The sequence below is a fragment of the Cucurbita moschata genome, unplaced genomic scaffold, assembly GCF_002738365.1.
Source record: "Cucurbita moschata cultivar Rifu unplaced genomic scaffold, Cmos_1.0 Cmo_Scf00016, whole genome shotgun sequence".
NCBI lineage: Eukaryota > Viridiplantae > Streptophyta > Magnoliopsida > Cucurbitales > Cucurbitaceae > Cucurbita > Cucurbita moschata.
In genome coordinates this window covers 2,180,085-2,206,485 of record NW_019268532.1, presented here as the reverse complement: position 1 = coordinate 2,206,485, position 26,401 = coordinate 2,180,085, and the positions used below count along the sequence as shown (strand labels likewise).

Sequence of the window (26,401 nt, the reverse complement as noted above, 5' to 3'; positions counted from 1 at the left end):
TCGATCCATCGTTAATGTCATTTTTGGGCTTTCCCTCACAGCTTTAAAACGAAGGTTCCATACTCTTTATAAATGGTGGTTTGTTCTCCTCCTCAACTAATGTGGGACATCACAATCCACCCCCTTTCGGGGAAGGTTGGGACCGCCCCCAAATCCACCCCTTTTGGGACCTGGCGTTCTTATTGGCACACCGCCTCTTGTCTACCCCCTTCGAAGAATAGCGAGAAGGTTGGCACATCATCCGGTGTCTGACTCTTATACCATTTGTAACAGCCCAGATCCATCGCCGATATTGTCTTTTTTGGGCTTTCCCTCAAAACTTTAAAATGTGTCTACTAGGGAAGGTTTCCACACCCTTATAAATGGTGGTTTGTTCTCCTCCCCGAGCCTCGACGAATGTGGGACATCACAGTTTTAGTTGTCATGAGAGATCAATTTAACCCACAAGGACAAAAACTGTTCCTAAATGAGACGAGAAATAGGAAAGAGAGTGAGGTGAGATTTTTCCTCACGAAGTGGGAGAGGACGATAATGATATTTCCCATCCCCACCTACCCAAATATCGTCCCACATCACTTTTTATACATAAATATAAATATACCAATATATATAAAAAATATATATCAAAATTAAGTAAAACAAACTTATTTTTATATATAGGAAAATATTGTTTTTTACTTAATAAAATAATTTTTCAAATTTTTTAAATGCACAAAACTATGTCATAATAGTGAAATTTGAGTCGAAATATTATTAGATTTAATAAAATATTTTATATTTTTTAATAAAAATTATAAAAAATAGAAATTAATATTGAAATAATAACTGATGAACATACTTCGTGTCCAATTAAATTGAGAGTGAGTCGGTTAAACTCTCTTTCTCAACTCAACAATGGCGGTTCTCTCTCTCTTCTGCTTCTCCACTTGCGTTCTGACAAGCTCCGTCTTCACGCTTCCCGATATCTCCTTTAACCGCCATAACAAAAAAGAATATCCTTCCTCTGCCCCACCACTCTCCAGCACTTCTAGCCGTTGCCCATTCCCACTCTCTCTCTCCTCTTCCTTTTTCTATAAATACCCTTCCCTCTCCATACCTCCATTTTTGTTCTGCAATTTCTCCCCTTCGCCGGCCCATCTTCAGAGCTTTGATCCCGTTCCGATCTGCTCTGACGGCCCCTGTTTTTTTCTTTCGTTTAAGATCTTCTGGGTTCGCCTCCAATGGAGGCCCGAATTTCATTCCTGTTGGGTGTTTCGATTCTAATGCTTTTGCTACCAGGTGTGTTATGATGATTTGTTGATTCTGATTGATCGTTGATTCTGGATTTGGGTGTTTTTTGTTCTGTTGCGTTGTTGATTTGTTGTGCTCTGTTTTTTGGATTTTCAGGCGGGTTTCCGACGAGCTTTACTTTTGTGAACAAATGTGGATTTACAGTCTGGCCGGGCATTCTGTCGAACGGTGGCGTTCCGCCGCTTTCCACCACTGGTTTCTCTCTCGAGTCTGGAGAATCCAAGACGCTGCCTGCGCCGACGTCTTGGGGCGGGCGGTTCTGGGGCCGAACACTCTGTTCTGAAGATTCCACCGGGAAATTCTCCTGCGGTACTGGCGATTGTGGCTCCGACAAACTTGAGTGCGCCGGAAATGGAGCGACGCCTCCGGCGACTTTGGCGGAATTTACACTAGACGGCTCCGGCGGCCGTGATTTCTTCGATGTCAGTCTGGTCGACGGTTACAATCTTCCGATGATGGTAGTGCCACAAGGCGGCTCCGGTGACAATTGCACTAGCACCGGCTGCGTTGTGGATCTAAACGATGCGTGTCCTTCGGAGCTGCGCGTGATGGGCTCCGACGGAAGAGAGAGCGTCGCGTGTAAAAGCGCGTGTGGTGCCTTCAACCAACCGCAGTATTGTTGTACAGGCGCGTACCAAACACCGGATACTTGTCAGCCGTCGATGTACTCTCAGATCTTCAAGAAAGCGTGCCCACGCGCTTATAGCTACGCGTACGATGACAAGACGAGTACCTTCACATGCGCCAGTGCCGATTATGTCATCACATTCTGTCCATCACCAAACACCAGGTAAAATTACCGAAAGCCCCCTCCTCGTTGAAGGATATTTCCGTCCACCATAAATATATATAGGGTGAGATCTCCGGTGGCTCGCTGCCACGGCCTATATAAAAAGGGTATAATCGGAAATTTGATTGGACGAGAAGGGGATTTACGCCATTAGTGGTGGCCGACAAGGAGGGTAAAATTGGAACGCAATTTAAAATAAATTAGTCAAAAAAGGCCATTAATGTCATTTAACGTTATTTGTTGCTTGAATTTACCGTTTCCAATTTAACCCAATAATATTTTTAGGGCGCTGAAATTAATTTTAATATATATATATTTTTGGAAATGCAGCCAAAAGTCATCCGAGGCACAGAACTCACCGGCGACGGCGAACCCATCTTCCAGCGGCGATGTTGGTATGGTGTACGAAGGCGCATCCCTGATCCAAACCGACGCAGCGCCGCCGCGTATGGCCGGAATATCAGCGGTTGGTACGGTGGCGATTTGGTGGTTATGGCAGTTCTACTTCTAACGAGGATAGACCAAGACCATAACGCACATCCATTCGGGTTCAGGCGTGATTGTTAAGTGGGCCTTATTCTGGGCCCACGAGGAATTGACCTATGACGTTAAAAGCCCACCGGACTCCACTTAAAGGCCGATGAGAAACCGTGACCAATCGGCGAGGAAAGGGAAAAAGACGGGTAGAGGGCCAGATAGGGCAACAAATCGGATTTAGCTAAAGCTCAGGGGTTGATTTTTAATTAGATTTTTTTGGAGGGATTGAAAAAGAAATGGGGATTCATTTTTAGACGTAATTGTGATAAGGATATAATAAAATGTTAGGTAATAATTCCCATCGAACATCAAATGTCCAATTTTTTTATTTTTATTTTTTTTTAAACTTTAATTCATAATAATTTAATTTTTATAATTTTAAATTTGCAATTGTTTAGTCCCTTAAATGCACGGCCCAACTAAGGCCCAATTTCAAACCAGAAGACTGGATAGGCCCACTCAGATCACACCAACACCATTTTCCTTTAGGTTGGGCCTTATTGGGCCTTTGGACCATTTGTGGGCTTCTGATTTTTTATTTCCCAAAACCATAAATAAAAATTTACTTTTCTAATTTTGCAACTTTAAAATATATTATTCAACTATTTAAATAAATAAATAAATATATATATATATATATATATATATCTATCTTTAATTAAAAGGTAAAATATTCACACAAAAAAAAAAATGTTTTATTTGAAACTATAATTTTGAATATTTTATTTATTATTTTAAAGTGATTTTTTTATTTTCTTAATTTAAAGTTTGAGATTAAGAAAAAATCACTAAAAGAATTTTATTTCTCTTATTTCCATAATGAATATAAATAACAAACAAGGAGAAATCTATTAAAAAAAAAAAAAAAAAAACCAAAAAGTGACCCTACTTAATAAATTATTAATATTTAATAATTAGAGGATAAAATATATATGGTGTTCTTTATCTCTCCATAAATAATTAATTTCACCTTTAATTATAAAAGAAATTGGAAAAAGGACCAATCTAATAAAATCAAATTTTCAAGATAAAAAGAAAAAGGCAAAATATATATATGTGATCATTAAAATTATAGTGGAGTTTGTAAATATATATATATATATATATATACACACGTGTGTGTGACGTGGAACGCAATAGGAGATATGGAGAGACAAGGAGAAAGAGAAAGGAATGTAGTTGACGCGGGAATTCCATCTCTGCATCTCATCGTCCCGTGTTTTTGCTATCCAAAATTAAATCGTCACGTCAATACATTTTCTTATTTTTCATAATATTAAATTTTATTATTTCTAAAATTGCTTTAAATTCATAAATGAAGAAAAATTACTTACGAAACTCATAATAATTTCATGAAAAAAAAATACAAATAAATAAATATTTACATGTAAAAATTGAATATATAATACCTGTTTTTAACTTGATTTAGCTTATAAAAAAAATTTGAGCGTAGAGATGACATTGTTTATTGTTTTTGGTTATGATTATAAATTAAAATTGATTTATGTTTATTGTTTTTATTTTAACTTTAGCTTTGGTATAAAGTTTGCTTCTATGATTGACATCTTAATAGGACGGATTTCGTTTTTTCTTTGGGAGAAAATGACATATGAGGTACATATATGACTTTTCGAGATTAAAATATAATTTAATGTATTTATGTTTGAAAATAAATATACGACTAACTATATCATTTTTATCCGAGAAATATTCGACATCTTATTTGTTACTTTTCTATTCGTTTCACTGAAATAATTTCAGATTTTTACCTTTTCAACTCTTTCGTATTTATGTAATTTAAATTTGAGATGACTCGATGTGATGTCCCACATTGGCTGGAGAGGAGAACAAAACCCCATTTATAAGGGTGTGGAAACCTTCCCCTAGTTGAAGCGTTTTAAAGTCTTGAGGGAAAGCGCGAAAGGGAAAGTCAAAAGAGGATAATATCTGCTAGCGGTGGATCTGGGCTGTTACAAATAGTATCAGAGCCAAACACCGGATGATGTGTCAGCTTTCTTGCTCTCCAAAATGAGGTAGACATGAGACGGTGTGCCAGTAAGGACGTTGGGCCCTGAAGGGGGGTGGATTTGGGGTGGTCCTACATTGATGGGAGGAAAGAAAGAGCACCAACGAGGACCCAGGGCCCCGAATGGGGGTGGATTTGGGGGCGATCCTACATTGAATTGGAGGAAGGAAAGAGTGCTAGCGAGGACCCAGGGTCCCGAAGGGGGGTGGACTATGACGTCCCACATTGGTTGGGGAAGAGAATAAAACACCATTTATAAGGGTGTGGAAACCTTCCCTAAGCAGACGCGTTTTATAAGCTTCCCCTAGCAAACAGCGTTTTAAAGCCTTGAGGGGAAGTCCAAAAAACAGAGGATAATATCTACTAGCGGTGGAAATATTTTGAGGGGAAACCCGAGAAGGAAAGCCTAAAGAGGATAATATCTGCTAGCGGTGGAAATGCCTTGAGGGGAAACTCGAAAAGGAAAGCCCAAAGAGAATAATATCTGCTAGCGGTGGATCTGGGTTGTTACACTCGAGCCTAACTCTGTAGTATATAAACACGAAAAACGAATATATTTTTTTTAAAAAAAAGTATGAAATTACCAAAAACAAAACTCATAAAAATTATTTTATATTAAAACTATCCTTAAAAATCTTAAATCATAAATTCCATTCCCATTGTATTGCTATTAGTGTTACCACCAACAAAATCTTTTAATATTTCATTAAAATTTATCACACCCAAAGAGGGAAAAAAAAGAACATTTTCAAAGGAATAAAAAAATTACCTTAGGAAAATCTTAATAAAATAAAATAAAATAAAGCTTCTCCTCTGGTCAAATTCCTCTGTTATATACAGAAATGCAGAGATTCTTCCATTGATGATCCTGTTGTTCTTTCTCAATGGGATTTGTTCAAACCCATTTTCTCTCTCCTTCTCTTTTGTTTCTCTCTCTTCTTTTGATCATCTTCTTTACAGGTAATGCCTGAATTTTCTTGTTCTTATGATCAATTTCATGATCTTTATTATTAATTTTTTTGTGGCTTTTTCTTCAAAGGCGTTTCTGGAGCTCGATTTACACTTATAAACAGATGCGATTACACTGTTTGGCCGGGAATTCTCGGCCATACCCAATTGGAATCTACTGGATTCGAGCTTTCTCCGGGGGCGGCGCGTTCACTCCACGCGCCTCCAGGGTGGTCCGGCAGATTCTGGGGTCGGACCGGCTGTTTGTTCGACCCAGCCACTGGTCAGGGCAGCTGCCAGACTGCTGACTGTGGATCAAATCAAATGGAATGCAATGGCGCCGGAGCAACGCCGCCGGCTACTCTGGCTGAGTTCACAATCGGCGCCAGTGCCGGCGCGCAGGACTTTTATGACGTCAGCTTGGTCGACGGCTACAACATTCCGATGGTCATTGACGCCATGGGCGGTAACGGCGTGTGTCAGTCGACTGGGTGTGCGGCGGATTTGAACCGGCGTTGCCCTGTAGAGCTGCGTGCCGGCGATGGGAAGGCGTGCAGGAGTGCGTGTGAGGCATTTGGGAACCCGGAATATTGCTGTAGCGGCGCGTATAATTCACCCGCCGCCTGTAAGCCGTCGGCGTACTCGGAAATTTTCAAATCAGCTTGCCCCAAATCATATAGCTATGCCTTTGATGATGTAACAAGCACTTTTACTTGCAGTGGTGCTGATTACACCATTACATTCTGCCCTTCATCAGGGTAAACCCCATTATCTCTCTCTAAAACTCGAGCTCCCGACAAATTATTCGAGAAAACCGTCACACTAACATGATAACAATCCTACACGAGCGATGAACGTGACACAATTTAAAAATTGCTCGATAAATTATTAAATAAATCATCGATCACATTGTGCAAGTCTTTTTGAATATTCTCATAAATAAAATTTAAATTTTTTGTTTTGAAAATTAAAATTAATTTTTTTTAAATTTTGTTATTTGAATTTCTTACATATTTATTAAAAATTAAGCTAATATTACAAATTTTATTTTAGAATTCATTTATTTATTATTATTATTATTTTGTTCTTTTAGCCAAAAATCAGAAAGAGACACATCAAGCAGAGAAGGGCCATCGGTATTCACCGGTTCATGGCTGCCGGACTTCATCACCGGCGGCGGATCATCAAAAACAATGGTTTTTATGTCTTCAACTTTGAATTCAACGTTGTTTCTTTTTCTCGTTTTCATTAGATTTGTTTAATTTTGCTGATTTTATCCAAATTTAGTTCTTAAATTCTTAGAGGGAAATGTTTCTCCATTCAAATTTCTTGATTTTTATTTTATATATATATATATATATATAAAAACAGGAAACCCATGTTTTCAAGCCACTTGTTAAGTACTGATTCTCTGATTATATATTTCATTGGAAAAAAATAGAGGAAATTGATTTGTTAATTAGAATGGAATAACAGCCTTTTGGTCTGCAAATTACAAAGTGGTTGCTTGACTTTGAATCGGAATGATGTGATTGGTGGATGGGAGACGTGAGATCCCACCACATTGATTTGAAGAGAGAAACAAGTGTCAGCAAGGACGTTGGACCCTTAAAAGAGATGAAGTGTGAGATCTCACATCAGATGAAAAGGATAACGAAACATTTTTTTTTTATAAGAGTGGAAACTTCAATACTTGCTAGCCGTGGAGTTCGGTGAGATCTCACATCAATTGGAGAGGGAAACGAGTACCAATAAGGACGTTGGACCCTATAGGGGTAGATTGTGAAATCTCACATCGGTCGGAGAGAAAAACAAATATTTTATAATGGTGTGAGAACCTCTCCCCAATAGATACTTTCTAAAAGCTTGAGAAAAAACTTGAAAGAAAAAATCCAAAGAAAAATTCAAAGAGGACAATATTTGCTAACAGCGGATGGTGGTAGGGATGATGGAGGGCGGTGCAGCACCTGCTGTAAAGAGAACTTTGCTGGACTCTCAAGCTTGGTAGTTTTGGTGATTTTAGGCATCATCAAGAAAAGGCCATTATGGGTTTTTTTCCCTTTCTATTTTTTTTATGATCAAGTCATCGTTGTTCTTTACGATGAAGATTAAAATGGGCCCACTGCTATGACTGATTTATCTTCAAAAAGAAAATTGAAGTGTTCATTGCATGATTAAGACTTACAAAAGGCATGTTCTATCTCTTGTAAATGCATGAGGATCATAGAGTTACTAGACCAATGATATCTATGAGCTCGAGTAACTTATTGTAAAGCAAAGATTCGAAGGCGAAGAAAGTTTAAGACGTTTATAAATCAATTTTAATAATCTAAATGATAAAGCATCAAGACATTGCTACATTCCTCCAAAGCATAGAATACGAAATGTGATGATCAAATTCTCTCACAATAATCTTATGGTTTCTAATCATGATTTGGATTTCGAAAATCTTCATAAACAGTAGATAACAAAACAAAAAAAAAATTCACAGATGAAAGAAGTATTTATAAGCTTAATTTTTAAAAACGAAATATTGAGAACAGGACAAAAATAATTCAATTACAGTTTTTTTTACTCAATCACGAATATAAATTGACATGACACTAAAAACCACGTCTATTACCTCTTTAGTTTATTTGTAATTCAAACATCCAAGAATCATGGACTCGAGAGAATCCATTAAAATGGACAAAAATCAATCAAAACCAATCAAATCACAGCCATTCGAACGATTCTAACTAATTCGATTCAGTTTTAAGAATCTAAATATTGAAACTCTCAAATTTGGAGTTCAGGAGAACCATACCTTTATGCAAATGGACTCCTGACGTGGGGTAGTAGTAAGCTGGGAGAAAGTGAGCGTGGGCTTGGCTTGGCATTAGTTCTTGAGCTAACACCTAACCAGCCATCCATTCCCAACTTGTTGGGTTGGATGAACTTCTGGAGTTTGATAGAAAGTCACTCTAATCTAAACCACCAACCAATTGATGAATTATATAACCACATTTAAATAACAACTCTCTTGTTTCTCAGAAGAATCAATTATTAAACAACAAACCTCTTTAAAATGTATCTTCAATTCTAAGGCTATGCTAAAACAATCAATCACTATGATCAAACAAAATTTTCCAAAGGCTTTAGTAGGCTTGTGGCTCTAACAAGATATATTTGGAGTGAAAGGTATTACATGTAACGGCCCAAGCCCACCACTAGCAGATATTGTTCTCTTTGAGCTTTTCCTTGTGGGTTTCTAAGGTTTTTAAAACGTGTCTTAAGGGAGAGGTTTCCTACGTCGATTGGAGAAGGGAACGAGTGCCAACGAGGATGCTAGGCCTCGAAGGGGGGTGGATTATGAGATCCTACATCGTCGAGGGAGGAGAACGAAATATTCTTTATAAGGGTGTGGAAACCTCTCCCTAACAGACACGTTTTAAAAACCTTGAGGAAAAGCCTGAAAGAGAAAGCCCAAAGAGGACAATATCAGCCAGCGGTGAGCTTGGGCCGTTACATTATAGCGCACAACATATTCCATAATGGCACTAGGTCCATGTGCAATTACTTTGTAGCCAACTTAAACAAGTTAAATATGGTTGCAAGGGTTTGATACAAAGAAGAAAGAATCAACCTTCATCAAACTCTTGCAGTTTCCAAAGCTCTAGCCAAGCAATGCATGAAATACTAAACTACACAAGAATTTGATCAAAAGAGGATGTCATTTGAGATGGATGAATTGTTTTCTACTTCGAATCCGATTCGATGATCTAGCCTCTCCAAACCTCTCGGATGTTAACTTAAGTAGCCAAGATATTAGACGCTTTACATCTTAATTTGATATATTATGTCTTAGTTTGAGAAATGCAAACACTATTTGCTTGAGGGCTAATTTTAATATAGATCCCCCTACCCTACCTTTAGTGGTAGCTTTAAACCTTTAGTTGCCTTAATTAATTTCATCTTTATCAAGAAAACGTAACCTAAAAAGTTATTTTGAAATGAACACTGCATCTTTTCATAAGATGTGTTCACACCATAACCAACTTGTAAGAATGCATTCATACCGTAACCAAGTTAGCTCAAGTGATTCTTTTTCTTGTGGAATTTAATATAATGTTGAGCCAGAGATTAAAGAATAACCGACAAAAGAAGAAATTAAAAAGAAATTGAAATTGAAAAGTAGCCAGACTAGGCACCAGATGTAGAACAATGAAAGCACACAAGAGTTGGTAAGGAAATAAGGGAGCAAAAGAACTACAACCCCAAGCCAAGAAACCGTAAATGGATACACAAAGCAAGGAGTTCAGATGCAATTTTCTACTTCGAACAAACTATACAATGTTTAATTTCAATGGAAGTGGACTTACTAGAATAGGTGATTTCCCTTCAGCATGCGCATGAGGGAGATGTTACCCTGTGTTCTAATTTTTTCACCCTTAGCTAATTTTTTCCCATTTCTGTTTGCCTGCTCATAAGCAAAAAGAAATGCGACTAGCTTAGGATCCATTAACCAAACAATACAAGAAACTAGAAAAATGGTTGCAGAAATATTAGTCAGATAAGAATTTTCCACTCTGTATTTTCTATCACTAAGATTGAATGATAGCAGGATCCAAAACGTTCTGTAGTAGCGTGTTAATTCCCACCAATTAAAGTCAAAATTTCATCGTTATCATGGTAAGATCAAAGATCTTCATTAATTACTGATCAATAACCCCCCAAAAAATAATAAATACTCGGTAAGCATGCAAGTATGCACACACAGACCAGGACAGACCTTTGACACCTCAATATCATCCTCGACATGCATATTGCTGAAATCCCTTAGTAATGTGGATGACGCGGGCAAAAGTCTCCTGAAATATCAGAACAAAGATGATAAGAGATAGCAGAGAAAAGATGCAACTACATCAAGTGAACAAGTGCAACGAATGTTAACGCCAAATGAAAGAGTAACTTGACAGATTAGCAGTTAAAAACATATTAGACACCAGATGCACCTACTAACCCTAACCTTTTTGGTTTCTCTAGTTTGCTTGAGATGTCAGCTCTAAGCTCACTGCAATGCACGTCAATGTTGTGCTTTTGTTCTTGAGAAGATGCAAAATCCTCGGTGGGAGGTGGATGTCGAGAATCCGAAAGTTTCTAAAATGAAAAATAAAAATTAGCAACTGTTACATCAACGAAAACTATTATATAAAGTTCTGGACAAGAGAAAAACTTCGACTTCAACTTCTGATCAACATTGTCCATTTAATTAGTAGCCACATGGACCAAGTCTAGTAACCATATTTCAATACAAACTCAGCCAATGACAATATTCAGGTAAGTTGAAGGTATAGATACTTCTTAAAATGCTGTCAAAGAGATCTAACAGAAAGATACCGCTAAGAATTCCTTGTCTTCATTCAAAGCACTTGTATCCCTGTGCAAATTAAATAAAGCAAGGTTCAGATATATAAGTTATATAACTGGATAAAAAAAGTTTCTATGTAATATGTCGTGGTCGTTCAACTTGAATTAAAGAAATTAGCAGTTAACCAGTGTGTCAAAGAAAACACAGGAACTGACCTTTCAGACTTCTCCGAAGTTGGCTGGGATAATGGAGTATCAAGTACAGGTTGAGTTTCACACTCATGAGCATCGCAGTGAATAAACGACATTTCTTGTGAAGGGGATTCAGCTGAGGTAGATTCCTAAAACATCCAGTAATTAAAACGGAAGAAAACACAGATCATTGTCACAAATGTTTTTGGAGAAAAAAAAAACAAAAGCAAAATCAAAGATTATATATGATACTTTAACATTTTTTACAAACCACAAACTTCTCTAAACTTGATACTCGCTTATCCATACGGTTAACAATCCTAAATAATTACTGATTATGACCTTTGTAAATAAGATAAGAATGAACTAAGTAGTTCAAAATGACTAATAGAGGCAGTTGAAATTTTCCAACTTCATTTGCCTGTCAATTATTACTCCAAACTGTACTCATATAACAAGTGCCTGACGACATTCATATTCTGCAAGAGACACAAGGTAAGTCACTGAAAGGCAGGTAGGGCTAATATGAACTAATTTGTAAGTAAGGCTCATGGCCACCTAAAGAAGAACAAATAGTAAATATAAAGTGACCACACTGATATCCACTCGTGAGGCTCCTTAAAATTTGACAAACTCATTCAAACATATTTGTGTTTTGCCTATTTCTCTAAAGCATTCTCTCTCTCTCTCTCTTTTTTTTTTTTTAATGAGTGATTCCTTGGGTCTGCTTGAGCATATCTCGATTAATCTCACCGGACATCCGTCTAACCCTACTATACTTGGTTAACACAACGACTTGCTGACAATATTCTCACCACTATTTTTGGCACCAGGAGAAACTACCCCAAAGCGATGTTCGCCTCTCCTGACGGTATTTAGTGTCCGAAAAAAGCTGAAATTCTTGTAATGAACCCATCTTCACTTACTTTTTCAAAGCTCTTATGACTACTAGGTCAACTCATGAGGGTTTCATTCTTTTTGGTTGATAATAAGTTTATCTAATTTTAGTTTACACGCGATACAGGGCATATAAAAATTTGTGCACAAATCAACATAAGTTTAAGCTCACTAAAAATGTAGTCATATTGCAAAATATTAACAATACACCTAATTCAAGGTCATAATTTTCCGTTTTTCATCCTCCAGCAGTGAAGTTCACCAAGTTGGTGAGAAATTGGGAATACCGAACCACCTAACATGTTGTACAGTCTAATACATGAACACGAAACACAGTAATTCAACGCAATAGACATAAAAGAAATTTTAACCTCATCTTGCTCACTGAACTTGTCCAGCTCTACTGATGAACAGCTGTCATGCTTCACCAAGATACGTGACTGCAGGGTGCCAAAGGCTGAATCCCAAATAACAAGTCTATCAGTTGGAACTAAAAGAGGAGAAAATAGAGACAATAACATTAACGGTTTCCAACGTCCAATCACTATACACATTCAAAAATAATGCCCAAAACTAAAAGTTTTAGCTACCCACATTTTAGCAATATTTATAGTTCAACTATCTAAAACGTGTCTGTTAGGAGACTAGAACCTATTTGAACTGACTTTTCAAAGAACATAAAAAAGAGTTTTTGAAGCGGTACTTGGAAAGTCATTCTAATCATGTACGTGCTAAAAATAACATGCAAAACTATATTACCAGTTGAGTTTTTTGTTAGGCAACAATCATCAGCCTCCTCGTACATAAATTTTTTCACCGTGTTGCATCCATTCCTAGGAGTGGTCTCGTCTACACAGTTTATATGTGCCTCTTCAACTTCACCAGGTTCTGAGAAATTCTGGATAACATGAAAAAGAAAAAGAAAATTTTCCATATAATGCAATTGTGAATATCAAGCATGAAGCACCTCGTCGGTTTCAAGTTTCTCACCAAATGATTTGAGCAGAAATCTTTCCACATAATGTAATATCAACCATTAATGAAATACAGTTCATACACACATCCAGTTCAGTAGAATCATACAATCAATGATCAACAAGTTTAACCCATTGCCCATTTGAATTCAAAGAAGCTGCCGGACTTGAGATAAAATCGATATCCTGTGATGACAACTACACTACGAAATCTTAAGAGTGCAAGGGTAAAGGCCCCCAACACCAACCAAATAGTCATGGATTCCTTAAGCCTAGATTCACATATTGAAGACGTTGTACTCCCTAAATGTCACAGGGTCTATAATATTACTCAACTCGACTTTGCCAAAATTAGAGAAGTCAAAAGACTGAAGGTCTGTTTGGAATTGTTGTTGGAGGGGTCAAACGCAATTATGAGAGAATTTTAACTATCAGGGATGTCTGGTAAAATTGATTTTTTTATAATTTGTCTAAAATCACTTTTCAAGTTACTCATATGCCCAAATTCATGTACCTAACAGTCATTTTCTCTAACAAATTTTTTAAAATTTCAATTCTGTCCTCCCTAAAATGAAAATTTTTTGGTCGATGGAAATTTTTATCGCAATCGTTCTCTCTAAACTTTTATCAAATAATTTAGGTTAAACAAAACCACTTGGAATTTAAATTATAAAAATCTGTAAACAATTATCTTATAATAAATTAGTATTAAATATCAATATAAGAATAATTCAGATAATATACCTACGTTGGTCATTATATCTAAACCACAACAATTTAGTATTTATTTTTCAAACATTGTAACACTTTTTTAAGGTTTAAATTTAATATTTAACAAACACTAATTTACTTGGTGTAATAGTTAATTTCAATCAGAATCATACTTGCCAGCAATTATTGAAAATGTACAGCGATCCCAAAGTCTTAATTTGTGAATTTCAAGAACTAATTTGCAAGGGTAGACAACAAAAGAAAAATAAAATCTTCATTTTAGGTTTGATGAAGTTAAGATCCAATTAGTAACTATGGTCGAATCTGAAATTGCAAAAGAGAGAACAAAATAGATACAAAATAGTGTACGTACATTTATGTCTTCACAGGGAGAGGAACCATCGGATTCCTTCACTTTGATGAAAGAGTTCGTATTTGTCTGAGCATAGAATCAAAGTCATAATCAATTAGCTTTTCTGAGCATAATTTAAATTAAGCATCTGTCACACTGCCAGCTGAAATAAATCAACAAGCCATGGGCATCATGTCATTTAATATACTAAAAGAGCTAGAGGGAAAGAAAATCTGCAAGCACACCTCATGAACACCATTGAATCTGTGCTCGTCCAAACCACTTCTTGACTCAAAACTGGTAACTACTTTGATTGATGCAGCTTCAGCATAATCTTCCTTTGAGTTGGAGCAAGTACTACATCTTGAATTTTGCCATTGCTTTTCCAGCTCAAAATATCTGATTTTTTCATTCTTAATTTCTTCTCGAAGATTTTGATTTTCATTCTCTGCACTCTTATCCAACATCAAAACACTTTTTTTTTTAATTACATTCAATTAATATCAAATTAATGTTTTCCATATAAAGCAAATGTTCAAAAACGGTGCAACAATGAAGACAGAAGCAAGTTAAATATCTGCAAATGATTACCTTTAGTTTATCTCTATACTGCTTCAAGACTTGCCATATGGCTTTGGCAAAGTTTTGCATGATCAAATGATTTCTTTCAGCCAATTTTGAATGGCTAGGCTTCGCGGCTGGACAGTCGGTTTTAACTAGAGGCTCTGATATTATTGAGGAAAAAAAAGTTGAAAGTAATAAAGACACGTAATAGGATGAACAAACCAGCAGCTCTAAAACAAATCAGATAACTAACACAAATCAGAGAGAAAAAATGGAAATAAAAGTACATACAAAGCTATAAACTAAACTACCTTCATGAGGAAGGGGTCCTTCCTCTTGATGTCCCTTTCCTTCAGTCTGAAAGCAAACATAGTTGATCATTAAAATTAATATTCAATAATTAAGATATGAACCAAACAAGCTATTGCAAAATTGAAAATGTGCGGTAGATGACAAAGAACAAAACCAACTCATCGTTAATTCATCCCATTTATTTCTAACCTTAAAAAATTTCTCATTTTTTTGCATTGTCTCTTAAAATTATAGAACGTCGAAGGATGGAGACAACAAACATTTTGAACGACAGTCACTAAAGAACTAAAAAAGGGAAAAGACCAACAAAAGAAAGTGTTATCGAGAAATAATGACGCATATAAGACAATCTCAGCACCCCAAAAAGATAAAGAAATTACCGAGCAAGCTTCAGGAACACTATATTTTGTTCTTTTCTGCTCCTCAAATGTAAATAACGTTTGCAATTGCCTCTTGTTGATGTTTGATGGTTCCACAACATTGTTGAACCTGAAGAAACAAGATATCAATCCAGGATCGCATGTAAAAGAAGTTCTTAATTTGAATAAATAGCATAAAGCTATAACTTGATTTTCATATAAGGTGAAGCTTGTCTGAGAAGGTAGGTTGTATCAAGATAATCTTCTTCTCCTGCTTTCACAGTTAACATCTACACACACACAAAAACAAGTAACAAAAAAAGGATAAACTGGTTAAAGAAATAAAGAGGCTCGCACTTCATTAAGGACACACATTAGTTTTTGACAAGGACCAATAACCTTAACAATCCCCAACGAAATTAAGAGTATCTATTAATCTAAATAAAGATGCAAATATGAACAGTTTAAGATCCTGCATGTACAGCTGTTCCACAAATGAAATATTGAAATAAGAACAGAATACCAAGGTCATTCGCTTCTTTCCTTCCAGGTAATCTCGAAGGTACTTGGTCAACTGTGTGGAGATGAAAGAAACTTTGTCGATTATGCTTGGCAAGATAAACATTAGGACAAATAGCAATCTTCATTTTGCAATAAAGTGCGAACAAAAATTTTAAATTAAGAATTGGAACATTACCAAAGAGTTGTGGAAATGCTTTTGCAGTGGCTTCTTTGGATTCCTTTGGTGTTCAAACAATGACTAAAAATGAAAAAGTGACACACTGTCAGTTAAAAAAAATGTAAAAATAGTGAAACAAGGAAACAGGCCAAAAAACAAGAGAGAAAGTCAGAATGGAAAACACCAGTGAATTGTCATTCAATGAAATGCGCATCATCTTCTATTGTTCGGAAGAAAAATGACGGATGAACTCCGAGGGTTAGACAAAGGGGGTAAAAGCACTTCCAAATTGTGAAGATCTCAAAACCCCATGCCACAAACATATAACCCATCAGTTGATTCTTTTCTTTTCTTTTCTTTTCTTTTCTTTTCTTTCCTTTTTATTTTTATCTAGAACCAAGCTTTTAGTAGAAAAAAGATGAAAAAGTACAAGAGCATACAAAAAGAGAACCCACAAAAGAGGGAGGCAACTAAAAGAATGACCTCTCATCAAGTAAAATCAAACGTAACGTATAATTATAAAAATGTTTTGGCATCAAAGCCTAAAGAGAAACAAAGCATATAACTAGAGACCAAACATCACCTGGCAACCTCTCAGGCCCTCTAAAAATTCTATCATCTCTCTCTCCAAAACTCCTACAAGATAGTCCACACCCCCACTTGCCACAAAAACTTTCCTCTCTCACGATGGAGAAGGCACTTCTCAACCATCTTAGCTACAACCCCTCTGCCTAGACAAGCCAAAATCAATCTCCTCAAATAACTGATTTCAAACATCATAAGTCCAAAGGATTTTGTTACATTGCATTGACAAATCCTACAAAATTAACATAATTATTGAATGCTCTCAAACACTCTAATATAATTTTCACAAACAAATCTTACAAAATAAACACGGTTATTCCTAATTCCCAAACTTCAAAAGATGTATACATCAACACTTATAAGTATCCTTAATTCTCATACATCCTAAAAAACTCAAAATGCATAACCTCAATAAGTTCACATTGTATCATCCTCTTTGAACTTCCTTTTTTCCTTGTGACATTCGTGGGTGTCAAGCTAGCTTAGTGTACCTTAACTATTCTCACTCTTTTGACCCTACAACATTTAGCTATCAAGAACCTCATAAAATGTTAATATCCTAGATCGGTGGTCAACATGGAGCTTGAATTCATTCCATCAAAGTCTTTACTTTTCCGTGACATGCTTTAATGCAACAAGCCAACCCAAGAGGGACGCATTTGAATTCATTAAATTTAGAAAATAAAAAATACTTTTCAAAAGAACATGATCAGGGATTCACATGAGTAAAGGGCATACTCTTAGGCACAAGCCAAAAACCATTGATGTATTGTTGATGAAGTTAGCTTCAAGTAATCTTGTCCCCTGCAAAAGAAAGGTGGTAGGAGGAAAGGTTGATCGTTGAGGTTCTATCATCACCCTCTTCTACTTCTCAACTTTTTAATATACAGACAAGACGGCTAGAGGAACACAAGTATTTCATGAATAATAATTTTGTTTTATTCTAACCAGAAACATCTTATTTCATGAATATTTCATTCTAACAAGAATCATCCATTTTTATTCATTTTGAAATAACACATTATCATTCTTTTGTTCAAGAATCATCATATACTAAGACTAGACTCATAACCTATTGTATTTTCTTTTTTATAAGAGTAACCTATTGTATTTTGACAACTAAATTCTACAATTACAGCATTGATTGAAAGGATGACAATCATTATTAAATTCTAGATGAAAGGCAGAACCTTAATCCAGAAAACCAACAGAAAATAGAACCTGATTCCCCGTTCTTTTTTCTCGTTCAGCTCCAGCGAGATCAGCAATGGTCAAGATGGCACAGTTCAATGTATCCTCAACTTCATCTTGGTTAGCAACTCTGCGGATATTAATGATGCACTGTGACCGGCTGCAAGGATAAACACAAAATCATAAGAACATATTTTCGAGGTAATCAAAAGTGTAGACATATAGCTTCATTTAATTTTCCTTACAACAAAATGCAGTGATGCATATGTGTCGATGGCTCCAGTCTCAATTCGTTTCAGTTACTGAACACTTGTTTGAGAACTTTTCTAAAACCACTTATTTAGAATGACAAATGTAGGGATGGGAACTCAAATATCCAACCTCAAAAGAAAGAGTAAATGTTTTGACCATTGAGCTACACTCATGTAGGCCATGTTTGGATATACATTATTTAAAAGTGGTTTTTGTTGAACATGTATTCTACAAAGAAATTCAAAATTGTAGATTTGTCAGGAATAACTTCAATTTGCATGATAACGCTAATCTTTATAAGCCATCCACTCATACAATTTTGGAAACAAAAAAAGGAAACTAATTTCAAAACAAAATTGGAAAAGTATTTTAAAACCAATCTTGTCGTACAAGCTCTAAAATTTCAACTGCAGTCCATAAAATCTGATAGAAGAAACACAAGCCAGGATTTTGAAAGCCATTAAATTCCCTCGTCTAAAACTAGCAAACGCTACTAATAGCCTCACAGAATAAAGTCCCTCCTTAATTCATGGTCTTCGGAAATGCCGAGCGTTACCACCATAAATATGGTTTCATTTGCCAACTAAACAATTATTGAGTAAATTAAAAAGAATTAATAAGATATCGTGCATACAGCCATACACAATGCTTTCTTCAAGAAAGAACCAAAAGATAAGTCATAGCACCTTGATGTGCTATTTGCATTCGTTATTGCAGTGGCACGTTTAGTCATTGCACAAGCCACTAATGATTCAGCTTCTCCAGCATTGGAAATAAAAACCTTCACAAAAATACGGGGATTCATCAACTTTCCTTGATGTACAATCACAACTAACCTTCTTAATAGATAATACAACAGGCGCATGTAGTATGCATAACCAACAAAAAGTAACAAGAGTTGCATATAAAACAGATATCGCTCGGATACCTCCTTAAGGCCCTTTATAGTATACTGCTGCATAGTTAATTCGCCCCCATCAGCTGAAAGATCATACATCTTTTCTCCTTTACCTTTTTCTGAGTATATTTCAAAGATTGATAGATAATATGATCTGCAAAAAATCACACCAGTATCATTCAGTATTCAAACATGCTCTGTGTATGAATTATATCACTTCCCTCACGGTTTCTTACAATACAATTCTCTTCTGCCTCGGAAGTTCAAAGACAGATGAGAGTAAGAACCCGAGCATGATATTGGAACAGGTATTTAGTACACATGGGATAGTCCAACAAAACTGAAAGGGTATTACAAACACCAGATACCTTGAGGATTGAGAATCACTCGACTCTGTCCGGAAAATATGTTGAAGAGCCAGAGGAACCATACCAGGATCTCTTGGACTCCCAAAAATGGTATGGGTCTTACCCGAGCCGCTAGGACCGAGTGCAGTCAGCATCGCACTTTTTCCCTTCAGAAAATCCTCCACTAAAGGACTAACCATTTTCCCATACACCTCACCCTGTCAACAATGATGGATTCAATTCGCCATCAAATTGCCAAAAACATAATCCAGAAAGAGAACGAATAAACAAAAACTATCTCATAATTCACCTGAGACGATTCCGTAGGAAACACATGAGAAAATCCTTCATAAACCTCGGACTTACTCCGCCTAGACTCTTGCAAAGTCATAGGCGGACAGACTGTTACTGAGTGATCATCATTAATCGTTACACAAGCATCACTGCCCTTCTTCTTCACGTTCTTTTCCTTCGTCACTTTCTTCTTCTGGGGGTTCTGCGGCCATACATGTCCAGACCTCGAGTTTTGATCATCAGCATTTCTAGATTTCTTCAAATTCTTCAGCTGCAAAGGTCGAACTCTGAGGTAAACTTTTAGGTTTTCAGAGAGAGGAGTTTGAACAGACGATGACGACGATGAGGAACTGTCCTTAGGGTTTTGAGGGACTTCCATCGCAAGAATTTCTTGAAGTGGAAATGAAGAAATGGCGGCTGGAGGATTCGACTCGGCTGCTTTGGCGGCCGGAGTAGCTCTTGCTCTCCGGGGAGGGTTTCTCCGAACCGTCACCGTGTTCGGACACTGCATTGGGCTACCGTTCTCCATCTTCCGATTGCGATTGATCGCCTCGCCGTCGTCTTCGAACATTGGCGGGAATTGCTCAGCTTTTAAAATGGCTTATTTACCACAAAATCTACTTCTAAATAAATATTTATTAGCTTTGCCTATCCTAATTATCCATTTATCTATAGTTTTATAAAACATTTTTATTGCAACAATTTATTATATGTTTTAGTTTTTTTATTATTATTATTAATAATTTCATCTATAAATTTTAATATGTAATAATTTAATCATCTTCTAAAATTTTAATATCAAAATAAAATATGAATTTTTATTATTTAATTTTTTAAATTTTGGGAATGGGAGAACTAGTTTGAATCATTTTAATAGTTGAACAATAAAATTGTGGTGACGTGACTTCAAATTTAAAATAGATGGCATTTGAGATTTATGATACCCGATATATGTAACAGCTAAAGGCTATAGCCATTAGATATTGTCCGCTTTAGTCCGTTATTTATCGTTGTCAGTCTCACAATTTTAAATCGCGTCTACTAGAAAGAAGTTTCCACACATTTATTAATAAATATTTTATTTCTTGCGTGTATTAGGGAGAGATTTCCACGCCCCTATTAAAGAATCTCAAAATCACCCCCTTGAGGGCCAGTATCCTTCCTAACACACCGGTCAGTATTTAGCTCTTATATCATTTGTAACAACTCAAACCATTGCTAGTAGATATTTTCTACTTCGCCCTGTTACGTATCGTCGTCGATCTCACGATTTTAAAACGCGTATACTAGGGAAGAGTTTTCACATTTTTATAATAAATGTTTCGTTCCTCCCTCCGATTGGATCTTATACCCTATGCCAAGATTTATCCTGACATGACCACACTACCTAATTATTCGGAGAGCGGACACTATTATTATATATATATATATAAAATTTTAAAAGTGGTTTGAAAAAATCTTTTTTCAAAAAATGGCAAATTCCAAACGTATCCTTCGGGGAACACCGTGTTACCACGTCAAAAACAAAAAATAAACCCAATAACATTCAGCCACGTGTAAACAAAGCAGTCACAGCCGTCAGATTCTCCACGTCAGCTAGCATAGCCCGTTAAAGATCGTTAAGAGGACTTCCACTTCTCAGGTCATCCGTGGGGGCCAGTATTGGAAATTTAGCCACGTCAAGCAAACAAATATGGTCCAATAACACTTCGCCACGTTTCATTCTAGAAATATCGACCGTTCGATCCGCCAAGCTGGCAACGTAGATCAATAGACCTATATAAATACTGCTAGCTCGTCGAGAAACCAGATCAGTGATCGAAGTAGCTGCTGGAAGGTTTGCAAGAACCATGAGGAAGTGGACGATTGCTTCTGCTCTTCTCCTTCTTTGTTTTCTCTCTCTCGTACCGGATCAAGGTGTGGTTTCGATTCTTATTTGAGCCATTATGATTTATTTGTTGAAATGCGCATCGAATGTTTCTTGCATTATGTTAATATCGATGTTTGAGGTTTTCATTTCTGAGACTCGGGAAGAAATTTGGACGAGATTTGAGCTCTTTTTGGACTGTGAAATTTGTGGTGATATTGTTTCATTATGTTTCTCTCGTTTTTGGGTGTTTAGGTCCTAGATTTCATGCCAAGGCCGATGGTGACGCCGACGAGGTTGTAGATCCACCGAAGGTTGAGGAAAAAATCGGGGCCGTTCCACATGGTCTCTCTACTGATTCTGATGTTGTCAAGAGGTTCGTGAATATCTAATCCTGTTGATACACACGTTCACCATAGATTCGCCCTGTCTAGGAAAGTTTATAACGTATTTTCCATCGAATTGTGGTTGCAGGGAGTCGGAGTCTATCTCGAAGAGATCTCTTCGCAGCAGCGCGGAGAAATTTGAGTTCCAAGCTGAGGTGTCTCGTCTCATGGACATCATTATCAATTCCTTATATAGTAACAAAGACATTTTCCTCCGAGAATTGATCTCCAACGCTTCTGATGTAAGTTCACTGTGCCTCGTCCTACTTCATTAGATCTAGTCTTGCAATTTGAGATTGATTATGACCGACTGCATATCTGTATTTCAGGCGTTGGATAAGATTAGGTTCCTCTCCCTGACTGATAAAGAGATATTGGGTGAGGGCGACAACTCAAAGCTTGAGATTCAAGTAAGTTCGACCATCATGCTAAGACTTGGACATATGTTTTCTTATTACCTGGTTGAAAAAATTTACTTGTTCTAGTCGATGGATTTTCGTACTTATATTGTTGGCCATAAATGAAACAACGCAGATTAAGTTGGACAAGGAGAACAAAGTCCTTTCGATTCGCGACAGAGGTATTGGTATGACAAAAGAGGATTTGGTCAAGAACTTGGGAACCATCGCAAAATCTGGAACTTCAGGTACTTCTAATATAGAAGTTTATCATACAAACCTCGATAGGTGCATTGTGAAAGATACTGAACTGGTTATCTCAATGTGCAGCATTCGTGGAAAAAATGCAGACAAGCGGAGATCTCAATCTTATTGGGCAATTTGGAGTGGGTTTCTACTCCGTGTACCTTGTGGCTGACTACGTTGAAGTGATTAGCAAACACAATGATGACAAACAGTGAGCAATTCTCGTTATTATTTTCATGTGTTTGTTTGCGTTGGTAGTAGTTATTGTATGTTAAACTTTTCCTTGTTTCCAGACATGTGTGGGAATCGAAGGCTGATGGAGCATTCGCAATCTCTGAAGATACGTGGAACGAACCTTTAGGCCGTGGAACTGAAATTAGACTACACCTTAGAGATGAAGCTCAAGAATACTTGGAGGAGGGCAAACTGAAAGTAAGTGATTTTATCTGCTTTATTGTTCGTTAGTGATTTTATCCTCATATTGAACATGAAAAGACGCCTTAGATCTTTTATTCATGAGAAATATAAATTTTGTGCTCGTGAGCTAAAATCGTTCAATTTGCGAAGAGTTTATTTTTTAATTAGTCTACTTATTTATTATGCTTCGATGACACATTTCAGCTGGTAATTGATTTCCTCTCTCTGGGAAATGTTAGAACTTCTTTTCCCCTGTGTCTAGCTTTATGTTGAGCCCAATTTCCGAACATTAAATGTATTGTTACTAACCTCCACTACCTTGTGTATTGTTGGATTTTAATGAACTTGATCGATGATCTGTTTACTGGTTAAATTATCTGAAAAGCCTATTTTGGTTTGGTATATTCTTCGATATTGTTCCAACAATTTGAACTAAAATGGGTTGTGGTAATTGTCTATATAGGATTTGGTGAAGAGATATTCAGAATTTATCAACTTCCCTATTTATATTTGGGGAAGCAAAGAGATTGATGTCGAGGTTCCTGCAGATGAGGATGAATCCAACGACGGAGAAGAATCACGTATGTATTATCTTGGATGTTGGATTGGATATGCTTATATCACTTCCTTTGTGGTCAACTGTCCATTGATCATGGTTTTAGTCGTTCTCATTACATTTTCTTTGATATAAAAACAGCCGAAGATAAGAGTGAAGAAGAAGATGATGCTGAAAAGAGTGAAGATGAAGATTCTGAGAAGCCAAAGACAAAGAAAGTTAAAGAAACAACTTATGAATGGGAGCTTTTGAATGATGTGAAAGCCATATGGCTGCGGAGTCCCAAGGAGGTGACAGAAGAAGAGTATACTAAATTCTACCGTTCTCTTGCTAAGGTAATTGTCCTAGATTGCTAGCAGCGAAAAAATATTGAAGCACTTGAGGCTTTAGTATCTGGGTTCCAAATCTAATTAAGTTGGCGTCACGTTGCAGGATTTTAGTGATGACAAGCCTATGGCATGGAGTCACTTTAACGCTGAAGGTGATGTTGAGTTCAAAGCTGTTCTGTTTGTACCTCCTAAGGCTCCTCATGATCTATACGAGAGCTATTACAACAGCAAAAAATCCAACTTGAAGTTGTATGTTCGAAGGGTTTTCATCTCAGACGAGTTCGATGAGCTCCTGCCGAAGTATTTGAGCTTTCTGCTGGTAAATGAGTGGTCAAGTAGTTCGATAAAAAGATGTCCGACTTAATTTGTAGCTCATAATTTTCATTCTCTGCAGGGTCTTGTTGATTCTGATACTCTACCTCTCAACGTTTCACGAGAAATGCTTCAACAACACAGCAGCTTGAAGACAATTAAGAAGAAACTCATCCGCAAGGCCCTTGACATGATCCGTAAAATTGCTGAAGAGGATCCTGATGAGTCCAGTGACAAGGAGAAGAAAGGTACACCTTAAGAATTTGAATCTGGGTGATGCTATTAAGACGTTGATTTTATTCTGTCTTATTTGATCAACTTTAAACCTTCATTGACAAGCAGATGCTCAGAAGAGTAGTGGTGATGATGATGAGAAGAAAGGCCAATATACTCGATTCTGGAACGAGTTTGGTAAATCAATCAAACTGGGTATTATTGAGGATGCAACTAACAGAAACCGTCTTGCAAAACTGCTCCGATTCGAGAGGTATTTTCAATTTCAGTTCGTTTCTGGGTTGCTTTATTCTATTCTCTCTGGTTAATAACCTTGACGAACTCTCTTGCAGTTCCAAATCTGATGGAAAATTGACTTCATTGGATCAATACATCTCAAGAATGAAATCAGGACAGAAGGATATCTTTTACATCACTGGATCAAGCAAGGAGCAGTTGGAGAAATCCCCATTTCTTGAGCGACTTAAGAAGAAGAACTATGAGGTGAATTTGAGTTCAGGGTTTTTTTATTCTTTTTCGTAATCTATTTTATTAATGAATTAATGAATCTACGAATAGATACGCATACAAATACATGATGGGCCAAGAACTGAGCTATCCTAGTCATTTCCAACACATTATCCTTATTTTAATACCAGATTTGAATCGGTGATACGCTTTACCAACTGAGCTATACCGGCCATTTCATTTCATTTCCGACACATTATCCATATTTTGTGTTTATTTTCAGTTCTTTTCCATTCATCACTTTCCGCGTCTAATTTTGTTCTCTTCGCAGGTCATCTTTTTCACAGACCCAGTGGATGAGTACTTGATGCAATATCTCATGGACTACGAAGACAAAAAATTCCAAAACGTATCAAAGGAGGGTCTCAAACTCGGCAAAGACTCAAAGGACAAGGAGCTCAAGGAATCCTTCAAGGATCTTACTAAGTGGTGGAAGACTCACCTTTCTTTCGACAATGTTGATGATGTCAAAGTTTCAAATCGATTGGACAACACACCTTGCGTGGTTGTGACATCAAAGTATGGATGGAGCGCTAACATGGAAAGGATCATGCAGTCTCAAACCCTATCAGATGCTAACAAGCAAGCATACATGCGCGGTAAGAGGGTACTCGAAATCAACCCGAGGCACCCGATCATCAAGGATCTTCGTGAGAAAATAGTCAGGGATCCAGAGGTATGCCATAAATTTACTTTGGATCAACATTGATAGATCGCTAGTTCTGATAATGACATGAACATATTTGTATCAGATTCTCTAACTTGATTGAATTGCTTCTAAACAGGATGAGGGCGCAAAGAAGGCAGCAAAACTGATGTACCAAACAGCTCTTCTAGAAAGTGGATTTATTCTCAATGACCCCAAGGACTTTGCCGCCCAAATCTACGACACTGTGAAGACTAGCTTAGAAATCAGTCCCGACGCGGCCGTTGAGGAGGAAGATGAAGTAGAGGTCGAGGCCGAGACCACCTCGAAGGAAGCAGACGACAAGTCCGAAGCTGAAGCAGAAGACAAGTCCGTAAAGGACGAGTTGTAGATTGTTAGAAAGAAGTTGGACATCACCAGCATAGAGCTTTCTAACTCTTGTTCTTCATTGTCAGGCTCTTTATTTGGCGTCTCAAAGTCGAATAAGTTTCTGGGATGGAAGAGAAGTTGTTGGTTTGGGTTTTAATTAGAGATTTACTTTTAACGTTTTTTAAGTTAGGAATTTGGTGTTAGTTATAAGGGGATTTTGGATAATTTGGTTCTTTCTCATGTTGCCTTTCTCTACATTTGTTCTTGCGTCGTGTCATATTTCTGATGGCGTTTGATGTTTTGTGGGATGTCCATGGAGAATGATATGAACAATTTTGAAAGCATGTTCTTGAGCTGTCTTTAGAAACACATAAATCTTGGACCATAATTATTCATATCACTCCTTACTTTCCAGATCTTGATTAAATTTTCAATTATTTTTACGTTATCATTGTGGGATGTTCGTTATCGTTTAAAGACCAATCATGAATAGTGGGACACAAATACAACTCTTGATGTTTTATACTACATAAAGAAAAGATAAATGTTCCGAAAAAAAAAAAAACCGTCAAATCATAGCTCAGGTA

General features: G+C 36.8%; 4 protein-coding genes across 6 annotated transcripts; 3 read left to right on the top strand and 1 right to left on the bottom strand.

The window, feature by feature from the left end:
- Window positions 1-884: 884 nt before the first annotated feature.
- LOC111454365 (thaumatin-like protein 1b) lies at window positions 885-2,937 on the top strand. The gene is made up of 3 exons (XM_023095833.1): window positions 885-1,278; window positions 1,387-2,080; window positions 2,411-2,937. Exons 1-3 carry the CDS (start codon window positions 1,221-1,223, stop codon window positions 2,589-2,591), a joined length of 933 nt encoding a protein of 310 aa, XP_022951601.1. The 5' UTR covers window positions 885-1,220; the 3' UTR covers window positions 2,592-2,937.
- A 2,576-nt stretch (window positions 2,938-5,513) lies between these two features.
- On the top strand, window positions 5,514-6,899 carry LOC111454461 (thaumatin-like protein 1). Its single transcript, XM_023095951.1, has 3 exons — window positions 5,514-5,603; window positions 5,683-6,349; window positions 6,685-6,899. The coding sequence occupies exons 1-3, from the start codon at window positions 5,528-5,530 to the stop codon at window positions 6,851-6,853; spliced, it is 912 nt and encodes a 303-aa protein (XP_022951719.1). The 5' UTR covers window positions 5,514-5,527; the 3' UTR covers window positions 6,854-6,899.
- A 1,345-nt stretch (window positions 6,900-8,244) lies between these two features.
- Window positions 8,245-20,155, bottom strand: LOC111453957 (kinesin-like protein KIN-6). 3 transcript variants are annotated; one of them, XM_023095191.1, is made up of 22 exons: window positions 19,564-20,155; window positions 19,275-19,471; window positions 18,937-19,060; window positions 18,695-18,789; window positions 17,787-17,916; window positions 17,304-17,369; window positions 15,999-16,061; window positions 15,825-15,875; window positions 15,509-15,591; window positions 15,323-15,431; window positions 14,942-14,987; window positions 14,658-14,791; window positions 14,312-14,521; window positions 14,088-14,153; window positions 12,789-12,927; window positions 12,401-12,486; window positions 11,157-11,281; window positions 10,971-11,010; window positions 10,600-10,730; window positions 10,363-10,441; window positions 9,953-10,050; window positions 8,245-8,559 (listed from the first exon to the last, which is right to left on the bottom strand). In XM_023095191.1, coding segments are annotated over exons 1-22 (2,628 nt in total). In that variant the 5' UTR covers window positions 20,119-20,155; the 3' UTR covers window positions 8,245-8,558. The 3 variants fall into 3 exon arrangements, with proteins under 3 accessions (XP_022950959.1, XP_022950960.1, XP_022950958.1); XM_023095192.1 differs by having other exon boundaries at window positions 8,245-8,554; XM_023095190.1 differs by lacking the exon at window positions 8,245-8,559 and having other exon boundaries at window positions 9,622-10,050; window positions 19,564-20,154.
- Window positions 20,156-21,343: 1,188 nt separating this feature from the next.
- LOC111454279 (endoplasmin homolog) lies at window positions 21,344-26,194 on the top strand. The gene is made up of 15 exons (XM_023095700.1): window positions 21,344-21,464; window positions 21,670-21,790; window positions 21,889-22,042; window positions 22,130-22,210; window positions 22,335-22,446; window positions 22,529-22,655; window positions 22,738-22,876; window positions 23,325-23,442; window positions 23,559-23,752; window positions 23,850-24,065; window positions 24,141-24,306; window positions 24,401-24,545; window positions 24,625-24,775; window positions 25,071-25,475; window positions 25,585-26,194. Exons 1-15 carry the CDS (start codon window positions 21,398-21,400, stop codon window positions 25,834-25,836), a joined length of 2,448 nt encoding a protein of 815 aa, XP_022951468.1. The 5' UTR covers window positions 21,344-21,397; the 3' UTR covers window positions 25,837-26,194.
- Window positions 26,195-26,401: the final 207 nt, after the last annotated feature.